This window comes from Heteronotia binoei, chromosome 1 (genome assembly GCF_032191835.1).
Source record: "Heteronotia binoei isolate CCM8104 ecotype False Entrance Well chromosome 1, APGP_CSIRO_Hbin_v1, whole genome shotgun sequence".
NCBI classification, from domain to species: domain Eukaryota; kingdom Metazoa; phylum Chordata; class Lepidosauria; order Squamata; family Gekkonidae; genus Heteronotia; species Heteronotia binoei.
The window spans coordinates 19,968,558-19,982,195 of NC_083223.1; the positions used below are offsets into that span (position 1 = coordinate 19,968,558).

Consider the following 13,638-nt stretch of genomic DNA (forward strand, 5'->3'; position numbering starts at 1 on the left):
TCTTAACAGGGGTGGAATTCTAACAGGAGCTCCTTTGCATATTAGGCCACACACCTCTGATGTAGCCAATCCTCCTGGAGCTTGCAGTAGGCCCTGAACTAAGAGCCCTGGAAGCTCTTGGATGATTGGCTACATCAGGGAGCGTGGCCTAATATGCAAGGGAGCTCCTGCTGGAATTCCAGCCCTGGTTCTTATGATGTAAACCACTTCATGTCTCTGTTGGGAAGAAAGGTGGGGTATAAAATGAAATAAATAAATCCCAACACTTGGGCGGTTCCACATGAGGCTCCCCTTGTGCTGTGGTAAAGCTGGTCTGCAGAAAACTATAAGGAGACGTCTATCTATAATGATAGTCCAGCAATAATAGAATGCTCATCCCTATGCAAGTAGTGAAAGGTAGAGACCTTCTGCCAGGGGAAGTCCCCAAGATTCTGCTGTTTGAAAAAGACCTCATTCATAACGGAAGCGAGTCACCAAGGAAAAGCCCGTGCAGCGCTTGCAGTTCTGTAAACATTTAAGCATCCTAAAGCTCCTTTTGTCCTCTTGAATATTTGTGTACTGACTAGCAGGCTCAGAGTATTAGGTACCAGAAGTCAGGCAAGACAAAGTCATTTAGTCCAAAGATCAGGGTTCCAGAAAGTCAGTCAAAGCAGAGTCTGTGGTTGAGCATCTATCGTACATGTTCTGTCCACACCTAACAGCCTCCCTTGGCTGATTTTTATAGCCACATGCTTAAGGGTCATGCTTGCAGCCAGCTGCTCAGGAACAATCCTGCAACTACTCATCTTCGTTATCAGCAAGCAGCTGACATCAGACCAGGAGGCATGCACTTTGCCATCTCTCCTGTAGTTATGTTCTTAGCCTCCGTCTGCAGCGCTCTAAAGGTATGGGTGATACTGGAGGGCTGGAAATGACCAACTGAGTGTCACCTGCTGAATCAGGGCTTAGAGGGTGTCGGTGGCTCTGCATCAGTTGTTGGCTGTGAACCCTGACAAACCTGCAGCTCATCTTCTTGCTTGCCAACTTCTGCTAACTCAGAGCTGGCTACCCAGGGCTCCTCTTCTCCTGAGAAGTCCTCTGCTCCTGAGGAGTCCTCACTATCACTGAGCACTGACTCAGGACAATATGTATGTACTTCAGTGCCATCAAGTCACAACTGACATACAGTGACCCCAGCCAAGGGGTTTTCAAGGCAAGTAACAAGCAGAGTTGGTTTGCCATTGTTTTCCTCTGCGGAGTCTTCCTTGCTGGGCTCCCATCCAAGTACTGCTTAGTCTCTGAGAAGACTGGGCTCTACCATGCTGTCTCCCCCCACTCCCAATGAACATCGTCAAGAGGAAAAGTGATTAGTTAAATGGACAATTATGCCAACAGTTTGGGGCTAAGTGTGGGGGGGGGGGGCATGAACTTGTAAAAATGTAAATGAAAGGAAGATTTGAAACAATATGTGTCAATGGGGCAATTTGTTATTAGACAGGGGGCGTTTTCGCACTCACCTTCAAGTGGCGCGACCACCCTCTTCACACCGGAGGATATGCAGGGATTTCGCATAAGAAGCGCCGGAGCAGCCAAAAGAGCCGGCGACTTCCGTCGCAAAAGCCGCTCAAACGTTTTCCTGCTTCTTGGCAGTTTCCGTTTGAGCGGGTTTCGCGACGGAACTTTCCGGCTCTTTTGGCTGCTCCGACGCTTCTTATGCGAAATCCCTGCAGATCCTCCGGCGTGAAGAGGGTGGTCGCGCCACTTGAAGGTGAGTGCAAAAACGCCCAGGCTTTTTTTGTAGCAGCAACTCTTTTGCATATTAGGCTCTACCCCGCCCCTGCCCCCCAATGTAGCCAATCCTCCAAGAGCTTACAGTAGGCCCTGTACTAAGAGCCCAGTAAGCTCTTGGAGGATTGGCTGCATAAGAGGGGTGTGGCCTAATATGCAAATGAGTTCCTGCTACAAAAAAAGCCCTGGTTAGTATGTCTTTATAATGCCCTGGCTATTAGTATGCATTTAGTATATATTTATACTAAAACAAATCGAATCAAAATATTTATAATGCCATCAAGGGGCATAGCACTGTGCAGAGTCCAAGAAATCACAGGATGGTGCATGAGGGTGGGGAATATTTATCTCACAAGATGTCACTCAATTAACATCTATTTCAAAACTAAAGCCCCATCTCTTAAAACTCACAGGGTTGGGTTTGATCATTCTCTTCCTACAGGTTTCCCTCCAACAGGAGAAATACCTTCTTCATTAGCAGAAGCCTTTCTGTATCAGAAAAAGCCCTTCTCCATTGAAGGTTGTTGTTCAGTCGCAAAGTCGAGTCCGACTCTTTGCGACCCTATGGACAAAGTCACGCCATTGGAGGTAGTCTTTCCCTTTTGATGGAAGGCTTAGCAGAGGAGTCATAAGACGAGTCAACCTACAAGAAGGGAGTAATGAGATCCAACCCATTGTTCACTGAATTCAGCTTGCAACAAAACTTAAAATTTCAGAGTAGCTGCGCTACCCCATAGCAATGGTCCATCTCACCCACCATCCTTTTTGGAGCAAGACAAGACAAGACAGCCTTTATTGGCATATATAAAATAGAGCAGGGGTGGGCAACAGTAGCTCTCCAGATTTTGCCTACAACTCCCATCAACTCCAGCCATTGGCCATGCTGGCTGGGGCTGATGGGAGTTGTAGGCAAAAGACATCTGGAGAGCTACCGTTGGCCACCCCTGAAGAGGGTCGGGCAGGTTACATATTAAAAGAATACATAATCCATACAGAATAAAATTAGGATTACAAGATAAAAACAAAGTAGCAACATAGTAAAACCTGATACATAGTACTACTTATCAGGAGGAGTATCCATAGCTCTATAAAAAAAATTTGCTACTAATTCTGTTATTTCTGGATCAGAATTATCAAGCAAAAAAAGCACCTTAAAATCAATAGAGGTCTCTAAAATTTAGGGCAATTTTTGGAGCAAGGGTCATCCAGCTGCACCTGAAGAATTACATACTAGATGCAAAGGCCAAAACACCCCCTTTTGCAGCACTGCTAATCAAAGGAGTTCTGCCTACATATATAGAACTTCATAGTGTCCTTGAATCTACATCTCTGACTGTCTCATTCCGTTTCATGTGTTTGTATTTCAGTGACCAGGTGCTTCCACTCGGAATATTGGATATCTTTGGTTTTCAAGAATTCCCGGAGAACAATTTTGAACAGGTCAGTTACTTTTCCTGACCAATCATAAGAGTTATTATTAAAAAGGTAAAGGTAATCCCCTGTGCAAGCACCAGTCATTTCCGACTCTGGAGTGATGTCGATCACAACATTTTCATGGCAGACTTTTTTGGGGGTGGTTTGCCATTGCATTCCCCAGTCATTTACACTTTACCCGCAGCAAGCTGGGTAGGAAGGAAGCGTTATTATTACTATGCATTTAATGAGCCTTAAAAAACAAGCATTTGGTTGAAGTAGGGGACAAATCCAGCTCATTGCCCATTGTGTGCAAAAAGCAAGATGGCTGCATTAGGAACCAATTAAGATTAGCTGTGTTGTTTCCTCTGATCCAGCCCCAAATTCAGAACCCATCCGAACCCTGCCCCCCCCCCCCCCCCCCAACACACACGCACCATGCTGCCATTGGATTTCACCTGCGGAGATATTTCCTTGAGAAGTTTTTCCTGTGACTTGCCTGTTTAACTTCAGTCCTTCCTGGCTGGTAACATTTAAAGATAAGAGTAAGCTGGTCATAGATCAACCAAATGATGAATTCTACTGTTATCAGGATGTATTTCAGCTACTTTGAGAGAAATGTGAATTCAGTTCACCTGTGTCAAATGTGGTAGTGAAAAGGTTGTCAGGTCGCCACTGATTCAATACACACAAGAACTAGGATTGTCTTTATTGAGCTTCCAGATATACAGTTGGTCATTTACTCACTGTGACCTGATCATAATGAAGGCGATCTCATTTTGAATCATAGCTCCTGGTGCCTTGAGGTGAAAAAAGAGAGATAAACTTCCTCATCCTCAGCCTTGCAACACCTATTAAAGATTACACAAAGAGTCATAAAACAATAAAATTCTCTCGGGCTCATTAGGAGCTGGAAAGATCCTCCTACTCTAACCAATAAGAGGCTATATGCCGTGCCATCTGCCTTAGATTACCCAAAAGCTACATAACCCACAATCCCTTAGCATTTAAAGGTACAGAAACATTTTTCTACTTCATATGCTATCGGTCTGCTCTGCTATCTGTCCTTTGGGGGCAGAACAATCCACATACTTAAAAGTTCCTCCATTATAAGATGCAGGAATGGAATTCTAGCAGGAGCTCCTTTGCATATTAGGCCACACACCCCTGATGTAGCCAGTCCTCCAAGAGCTTACAGGGCTCTTTTTTGTAAGCTCTTGGAGGATTGGCTACATCAGGGGTGTGTGGCCTAATAGGCAAAGGAGCTCCTGTTCCACCCCTGAAAGATGTACTTTAACAACCACCAAATATTAAGACTTTTTTTAAAGATACGGTGTTTATAATCGTTAGCTGACTAATTTGCTCACTTTTATTGCTCTGTGGTGAGCAATAAGCAGTGATGACTAGAGTGTGTGGAGGAGGGCTCTTTGGATTCCCATCAGGCAGTGTGAGAACAGGCATGTAAGAAATGCTGCCGGCTGCTCCCCTGAATACATGAAAAATAACCCAGCAAACAGCTGAACTGGTTGACGAAAAATTGGCTCCTTGATAGTGACTAGAACATGAGCCGAACTGGTGGGGTTCAAGCACCCCCAGGCTATTCTAATGTAACAAATAAGCAAATAGATGAACTCTGGTATTGGCTACCGTTATTAAACTTGGCATCCATTTCCCCCCTCTCTTTCTTACAACAGCTGTGTGTCAACATGACGAATGAGAAACTTCACCAATATACCAATGAAGTGCTTTTCCTACAGGAGCAAGCAGATTGTAAACAAGAGGGGATTGCCATGGAAACAGCATACGCTGCTACTAGCAACACAGAGATCCTGGATTTTTTCCTTCAGGTATGCTGCAGATCCCAGCTGGGGGTGGAAAGTACCGTCAGGTCACAGCTGACTTACAGCCAGGGCATGTTTTGTAGCAGGAACTCCTTTGCATATTAGGCCACACACCACTGATGTAGCCAATCCTCCAAGAGCTTACAGTGCTTTTCTTTCAGGGCCTACTGTAAGCTTCAGGAGGGTTGGCTATATCAGGGGGTGTGGCCTAATATGCAAAGGAGCTCCTGTTAGAATTCCATTGGTCTCATGACTTGTTGATATAGATATTTTCCCTCAAGGAAAGCCATGTTTCCCTGCTCATGATTTTAAGGAGCAAAGCAGGGGACATTCATAGCAAGTCACGAATTTTGCTCCGTTGGTTGAAAGGGGAAGCATTTCTAACACAGAGGGCTGATTTGTTTTGTGTGTATTAATATTTTATTTAACAATAAGGAGGGGGAAGCCTGTTTTACTGTGCATAAAAGATTCTGCAGAACCTGAGGAAAAAGAAAAAATTTTTAAAAAAATAAGGTCATTCGTTTTTCTTTTCAGAAGCCTTCTGGGTTTTTGTCAATGCTAGATGAAGAGAGCCAGTCTTCCTGGTCAGGGGAAAAGAGTCTTTTGAAACGCCTCCAGTCCTACCTGGACACCTCCAGCGCCAAAACTGTTTATTCCTCCACCAAAGATGGCAATGGCAATATCACCTCTAAAGATCAAGGTCCTGCTTTCACTGTGATGCATTTTGCAGGGCGGGTAAGTTCCTCAGCTCAAGGCAGGGGCCAGCCAATAAAGAGAGTGATGGGGATAGAAACACATAAAAGTGGCTGTTTTGTGATCTTGCCAGCTATGCCATTCCTTATTCTTTACAGCAGGGGTCCCCAACCCCTGGACCGTGGACCGGTATCAGTCCGTGGCCTGTTAGCAACTGGGCCGTGAGTTGTATAATTATTTCATTATATATTACAATGTAGTAATAATAATAAGACATTGGATTTATATCCAGCCCTCCACTCCGAATTTCAAAGACTCAGAGTGACTCACAATCTCATTTACCTTCCTTCCTCACACAACAGACACCCTGTGAGGTGAGTGGGACTGAGAGAGCTCTGACAGAAGCTGCCCTTTCAAGGACAACTCTGTGAGAGCAATGGCTGACCCAAGGCCATTCTAGCGGCTACAAGTGGAGGAGTGAGGAATCAAACCTGGTTCTCCCAGATAAGAGTCTGCACACTTAACCGCTCCACCAAACTAATAGAAATAAAGTGTACAATTGAATCATCCAAAACCATCGCACCCCCTCTCCCCCAGTCCATGGAAAAAATGTCTTCTACAAAACCAATCCCTGGTGCCAAAAAGGTTGGGGACTGCTGCTTTACAGTAAATACCCAAGTAGGAGAGCCAGTTTGGTGTAGTGGTTAAGTGTGCGGACTCTTATCTGGGAGAACCGGGTTTGATTCCCCCCTCCTCCACTTGCACCTGCTGGCATGGCCTTGGCTCAGCAATAGCTCTGGCAGAGGTTGTCCTTGAAAGGGCAGCTGCTGTGAGAGTCCTCTCTGCCCCACCCACCTCACAGGGTGTCTGTTGTGGGGGAGGAAGGGAAAGGAGATTGTGAGCCACTCTGAGACTCTTCGGAGTGGAGGGCGGGATATAAATCCAATATCTTCTTCTTCTTCTAAAAGGAAAACAATATTTAGTTATATATGCCATACCTTTATCATGGGATAGTATTGTTAAAAAGTACAATAAGTCATCCTTGTCCACAATTGTTTTTGTTTTTTTTTAACGGATGCGGCACTAATTGATTGCTCAAGGCCACGAATGATAAGAGAGGTACTTGAGGGAAGGGCCACAACATTGCTGAGTAGTGAGATCTGTAAGAGCTATTAAGTAAACACTGAACGTCCCCCTCCAATGTGAAGACCTGGACTCATGCAGGAGACTTTACACTTACCTACTAGCAGGGCTGGCGCTAGGGGTTCTGTCGCTCGAGGCAGCCCCCTGCGCCGCGCCGCCCCCCCGCCCCCCCAGGCTCCCTTTATGGAGCTCAGCAGAAGTGACGTCATCATGCAGGGCGGCGGGGGACAAGAAAGCAACGGGCGGCGCACAAGAGTGCTGCCACGCCGCTGCTTTCCCCCTGCACTAAACTCTTCAGAGCCTTCCAAGGAGGCCTCCGAAGAGGGCACTGTTTTAGTGGCGCCGGTCGCTTTTCGGGTTGAAAGCGACCAAGCGGCGCCTTCCCAAGTGCAGAGCTTAGTGCAGGGGGAAAGCGCTCCTCGGATCCTGCCTTCATTCGTTCAAGTCATTCAAATTTATTCACAGCAGAAGCCAGCAAAAACAATACAGATAAATCCAATGTCGGTTGCAGCAGCCCATATAAATTATGCTGAGAGAACAGAGGTAGAATTGCTACAGTCAATTATAAAACATACATGCAGTTTATAATGGGATTAAACATTTTAAAAACTACCAACTGAGAGAGAGAGAAAGCAAATGCCTAGCTATTTCCCTTCAGAGCTATGGGTGACTTTCTAGTTCTGGTGGCAAGCCAGCCAAATTCAGCTAATTTGAGTATAACCATAGGGTTATAAGAACATAAGAGAAGCCATGTTAGATCAGGCCAATGGCCCATCCAGTCCAACACTCTGTGTCACACAGTGGCAAAAAATTTTATATATACACACACACACACACTGTGGCTAATAGCCACTGATGGACCTCTGCTCCATATTTTTATCTAAACCCCTCTTGAAGGTGGCTATGCTTGTGGCCGCCACCACCTCCTGTGGCAGTGAATTCCACATGTTAATCACCCTTTGGGTGAAGAAGTACTTCCTTTTATCGGTTTTCACCTGTCTGCTCAGCAATTTCATTGAATGCCCATGAGTTCTTGTATTGTGAGAAAGGGAGAAAAGTACTTCTTTCTCTACTTTCTCCATCCCATGCATTATCTTGTAAACCTCTATCATGTCACCCCGCAGTCAACGTTTCTCCAAGCTAAATAGCCCCAATTGTTTCAATCTTTCTTCATAGGGAAAGTGCTCCAGCCCTTTAATCATTCTAGTTGCCCTTTTCTGGACTTTCTCCAATGCTATAATATCCTTTTTGAGGTGCGGTGACCAGAACTGCACACAGTACTCCAAATGAGACCGCACCATCGATTTATACAGGGGCATTATGATACTGGCTGATTTGTTTTCAATTCCCTTCCTTCAAGGCAGGGTCAGAGGAGTGCTCTGTGTGGGTAAGGGGCCGCCTGGTGGTGGCCCCAGGTGGGGTAGCGCCCCAGGCTGCCGCCTACCTTGCCGACTCCCACGTGCCGGCCCTGCCTGCTAGTCCCTATGAGAGACCCCCATGGCGCAGAGTGTTAGGCTGCGGTACTGCAGGATCCAGGACACCCAGCTCTGGCTGACCCACCACAAAAGCTGCTTGAACTACCAGGCACAGGCTTGGCAACCCTCATCCTCCCACTCCACTGAGCAGATCGGAGGACTTTCTCCAGCCCAAGGAGCCTTCCTCCAGTGAAAGAGGCACTTAAGTTTGATTTGGTGCGGCCTCATTCGGAGTACTGTGTACAATTCTGGTCACCACACCTCAAAAAAGATATTATAGCATTGGAAAAAGTGCAGAAAAGGGCAACTGGAATAATTAAAGGGCTGGAACAGTTTCCCTACGGAGAAAGGTTAAAGCTTGGGGCTCTTTAGCTTGGAGAAATGTCGACTGAGGATAGAGGTTTACAAGATTATGCATGGGATAGAGAAGGTAGAGAAAGAAGTACTTTTCTCCCTTTCTCACAATACAAGAACTCATGGGCACTCAATGAAATTGCTGAGCAGTCGGGTTAGAACAGATAAAAGGAAGTACTTGTTCACCCAAAGGGTGCTTAACACGTGGAAGGAGGTGGTGGCAGCTAAAAGCATAGACAGCTTTAAGAGGGGATTGGATAAGCATATGGAGCAGAGGTCCATCAGTGGCTATTAGCCACAGCCTACTTTTGGAACTCTCTGGGGCAGTGATGCTCTGTATTCTTGTTGCTGGGGGGGGGCAAAGTAGGAGGGCTTCTAGCCCCACTGGTGGACCTGCTGATGGCACTTGGGTTTTTTGGCCCCTGTGTGACAGAGTGTTGGACTGGATGGGCCATTGGCCTGATCCAACATGGCTTCTTTTATGTTCTTATGAAGACTCCCTAGGCTGGAAAATGGTCGGATCCACACCACTGAGTGAAGAGCCCCAGTGACAAAGCCACAGTTATGCTGACCGTAGTTGGGCAAGGATGGGTGACTGGGATTCCAGTCTCTTCCCTGCTCCCAAATAGCTCATTGGTGCTAATGCTGAATTTTCAGTAGTGTTCCTCATGCCATATCCACAGCTGGGTGTGGGGGAGAACCCTAGTTCTTGGCACCATTTGCACACACCTGGTTCTTCATCTCAGTGAAGACCATTGTGCTGCATGTAGTTATTTCCAAACACAGAGCACTAGTTGCACACAGCAGCTTGTTGCATATGAGCATCTGTCTTTTGGGGACGGGGGGGCTAGGTGTGCATATAACACAACTGTATGTTGGATGCATCCCATACTATACAGGAAATAGTTGTAAGAAGAGAGAACATGAAAGAGTGCTTCAAACAGGATAAAGCACTCCCAAGGCAAAAACGCCATGCTCGAATTGCACATGTAACAAGTATGATTTGAGCCACTAAAACCATGATTTTTGCACTGGACTTGACAGCAGTCCTCATGCCCTTGCCAGTTAGGAACGATTTGTCATACAACATATTTGTCATCTTTAAAGACTCCTGTTGGTCTACTGGGAAAGAGGAAATCTATTGCATTCCAGTAAAATAAATGTAATTTATGTTGCATTTTGGATGGATGGATGGATGGATGGATGGATGGATGGATGGATGGTCTTCTGTCAGATAGGAATCACCAGGCAAGACAGGTTGCTAGGTTCTGTTCCCAAGTTTATAAAGAATGCAAAAAGTGAAACAAATAGGCCAAACTAAATCTTTTAACAACTTTTAAAACGACTTTTAAAAATGGTTTAAAGGGTTAAATAATAATCTTTTAAATTCTTTTTTTTACTGTTATAACGCTCAAGTCATCAAATTTTAACATGCAGATTCATTGTGGAACTTTTTATAAGGTTGTTCTAGATGACTAAAATGTTCTGGTCAATGACTGTAATAATAAACTAAACTGAACATGTGTGTGTGTTCATATCCACATCAAAACAATTAGTTAAGCTGGGGAGAAAAAATAATAGGGTTTTTGCATGTTTAACTGGGCAAAAAATTAGTAATTTTGATTTTCCCAAATAATTTTTCGGCTAAATGTAATTGCAGGTCAGTTATGATGTTACTGGAGCTATTAGTAAAAACAAAGATTCTCTTTCTCAAAATCTTCTGTGTGTTATGAAAAGTAAGTATGTTTTGTTGTTATCACTTCTTGTAGATGTGTCTGTACTATTTTCCAAATATTAGCATTATTTAATAAGATGTTATCCCTTAAATAAGTAGTACAAAAACTTCTATTGTAAACTGAAAAACAGCAGTGGAGGTCACAATGGAAATGTTCAGATTCACCTTTGTAAACATGAGATTTGGAAACATACGTTTTGTTGTTCAATCAAGTCTGGGATTTCAAGGCTCGTTTTCAAAACTAAAATTAAGAGATTTATATTATAGGTAGAGTGGCAGGTAGGGTGGAGAACTGACATTTTAATTGGAATGAGAGCCCCCCAAAAGTGAAAGAGAAATAGATGTGCTTGTTACTCTTTGAGTGAATCTTAATGGTAGAGAGTGGAATCCAAAGACTGTTAAATCTGCAAATCTCACTTCAGAAAAGTGGGATGATTTTTGCCAGGTCTTTTTCTTCCACTAAACTTTCCATAATGTGGTGCCTGAGGGCCAAAGGGAGCAATCCTAAACAGGTCTACTCAGAAGTAAACTCCATGTTATTTAATTAAGTTTACTCCTAGGAAAGTGTCCTGGGGATTGCAGCCCTGAAAAGAACCTGTTATGGGAGGGAGGAACTGGCAAAAATTCATTCTCCTTAATTCTGATGGAAAATGACCACTGGATTCAACCCCTAAAGTTTTGGTGTTTAACTGGGTTGCCTGTTCTGGGTGGGGAAATTACTGGAGACTTTGGAGCAGGAATTCTAGCAGGAACTCCTTTGCATATTAGGCCACACACCCCTGATGTAGCCAATCCTCCAAGAGCTTACAAAAAAGAGCCTTGTAAGCTCTTGGAGGATTGGCTGCATCAGGGGATGTGGCTTAATATGCAAAGGAGCTCTTGCTAGAATTCCAACCCTGCTTTGGAGATGGAGCCTGGGCAGGGTGGGGTCTAGGTTTGGAGAGGGGAGGGAGGGACCTGAGCAGGATATAATTCCATAGACTCCAAGGCAGCCATTTTCTCCAGGGCAACTGTTGTCAGGAGATCAGTGAAAACTCCAGGAGATCTCTAGGCCCCCAATCTGGAAGTTATTACAGAACTTTAGCAACTGGCTTAAACAAGATGATAGTCAGACAGATGTTATCTATAAAGGTTGACTGAAAGGAAAGATTAGTTTTCATCTAGTGTCATCCCAATGGCTGTCTTTTCTATTGCACAAAACGCTACCCTTCTCTGGAAGAAGGAGAGACCAAAGGAATAAGTTGGGTATAGGGAGCTGACCAGTTGGCCACAAAGATCGGGTTGCCAATTATTAAATGAGAAATAACTGGAGGTAATGGGGGTAGAGGGTGCAGTTTGAGGAGGGGAGGCTCTTCAGCATGATATAATGCTATAAAGCCATTTTCTCCAAAGGAATGGATCTATGCAGTCTTTAGTTGTAATTTTGGGAGGTCTCCAGCCTGTGCCTGTAGGTTGGCAATCCTAGCTGAGATGTTGGCCACCTCTGCCTTCACTCACCTGCCTTTGATGACATTTGTCCGTTTGCTTCCCAAGTGGTTGGAGTGTGCGCTCCTATTCCATGCTTCTTTTGTTTTCGTGCCATTAAATGGTATACCCCTGGGCCGCGGACCGGTACCAGTGCATGGCCTGTTAGCAACTGGGCCGCGGAGTGAGGCAGAGACTTTCACCTACTCCTTATTTAAAGACCCCCATGGGGGGCAGGGACAGGGTGTGGGCATGGGAGTAGCCTGGGGCAGCAAAAACCCCAGCACTCCCACCCCCGCCGGTCCATAGGAAAATTGTCTTCCACAAAACTGGTCTCTAGTGCCAAAAAGGCTGGGGACTACTGGTATACACCATATAGCGAACATCTGGGACCAGAAGTAAATCATGAGCTATTCCTGTGACATTGGGAGTGCTTTGTGTTCTCTGCTATGTCGTCAATAGCCGTTTTTTAACTTGAGGATTCTGACAGGTGACAGCTATGAATAAATGCAAGACTAATGGCATGAAAGGGAAACAAAGCACACCCCCAAATAACCAGAAAAGCATCAAAGGGGATCTAATTTGCGGGTCCTTTCAAGCTGACGCTTGAACGTCCCTTTTGCTTTAATGGTCAGCTCCCGCTGCGTACCGCATTCTTTTGCCTGTGTTTTTAACCGGGCAAATTCTAACAGGTTCTGCTTTGTGTTTCTCAGCTAGTGAAAACGTTGTCCTCCATCAGCTCTTCCAGTCAAAGCCGACCCAGACGGGGTCCCTGGTCTCCCCGTACCATCCTTTTAAGATGAAAGGCTCCAAAGCTGCCTTATTCAACAGTAAAAACTCAGGAGCATTCACAAGCAGAGAGGCAAAGAAATGCATGGAATTCAGTAAAGTAAGAATTTAGAATATCGTCTCCTTGAAGCTGCTGAAACACCGTTTTCCCACAGTGGCCACAGTGCTCAATAATCTTGGTTGAACTATGTGTTGGCAGAGTAATTAACACAGCAGAGTAATTAACACAGCAGTGGTGCACAATCTGATTAAAGAGTAGAATATCGTCTCCTTGAAGCTGCTGAAATACCGTTTTCCCACAATGGCCACAGTGCTCAATAATCTTGGTTGAACTGTATGTTGGCAGAGTAATTAACACAGCAGTGGTGCACAATCTGATTAAAGAGCAGATAAAGGTTTATTTAGGAATGAACACACTTGATAGGAAAGAGGAGAGACAGAGATAGGTCCCTAACTACATCTCTAGCTGGGAAAGAGGGAAGACTGAGTGTGGCACTTCTGAGGAGGAAATTACCCTAAGAATAGCAATCTGGAGGAAGACAAGGAATGACACTTAACACGATAGGAGGTGCTGACCTCACTATCCCATCTAATTGTCGTCTTGCTGCTCCCTTCAGGGTCTTCTCTTCTTTGAACACCAGACATTGCCTTTTCCAGCATTATGAAACTGACTATGGGAGAGGTCTACCCAAGCATGTAAAAACAAACCCAGTTGTTCAATCTGTTAAAAAAAATGATTCTCCTAATAGAAACCTGGCTTGATGTTAAAAAGTGTCATCAAGTCATACTTACCCACACCAGTTTGGTGTAGTGGTTAAGTGTGTGGACTCTTATCTGGGAGAACCGGGTTTGATTCCCCACTCCTCCACTTGCAGCTGCTGGAATGGCCTTGGGATAGCCACAGCTATCACAGGAGTTGTCCTTGAAAGGGCAGCTTCTGTGAGAGCCCTCTCAGCCCCACCCA

General features: G+C 45.0%; 1 protein-coding gene across 3 annotated transcripts in view; it reads left to right on the forward strand.

Annotated features, from left to right (window-relative positions):
* Positions 1–13,638, forward strand: part of MYO16 (myosin XVI) — a 224,243-nt gene that overhangs the window by 176,604 nt on the left and 34,001 nt on the right. For all 3 annotated transcript variants that reach the window (XM_060231776.1, XM_060231767.1, XM_060231759.1), the window contains exons 21-25: positions 3,135–3,207; positions 4,875–5,027; positions 5,556–5,756; positions 10,347–10,422; positions 12,599–12,774. In XM_060231776.1, the coding sequence (XP_060087759.1) occupies positions 3,135–3,207; positions 4,875–5,027; positions 5,556–5,756; positions 10,347–10,422; positions 12,599–12,774 (679 nt within the window). The remainder of the gene's footprint in view (positions 1–3,134; positions 3,208–4,874; positions 5,028–5,555; positions 5,757–10,346; positions 10,423–12,598; positions 12,775–13,638) is intronic.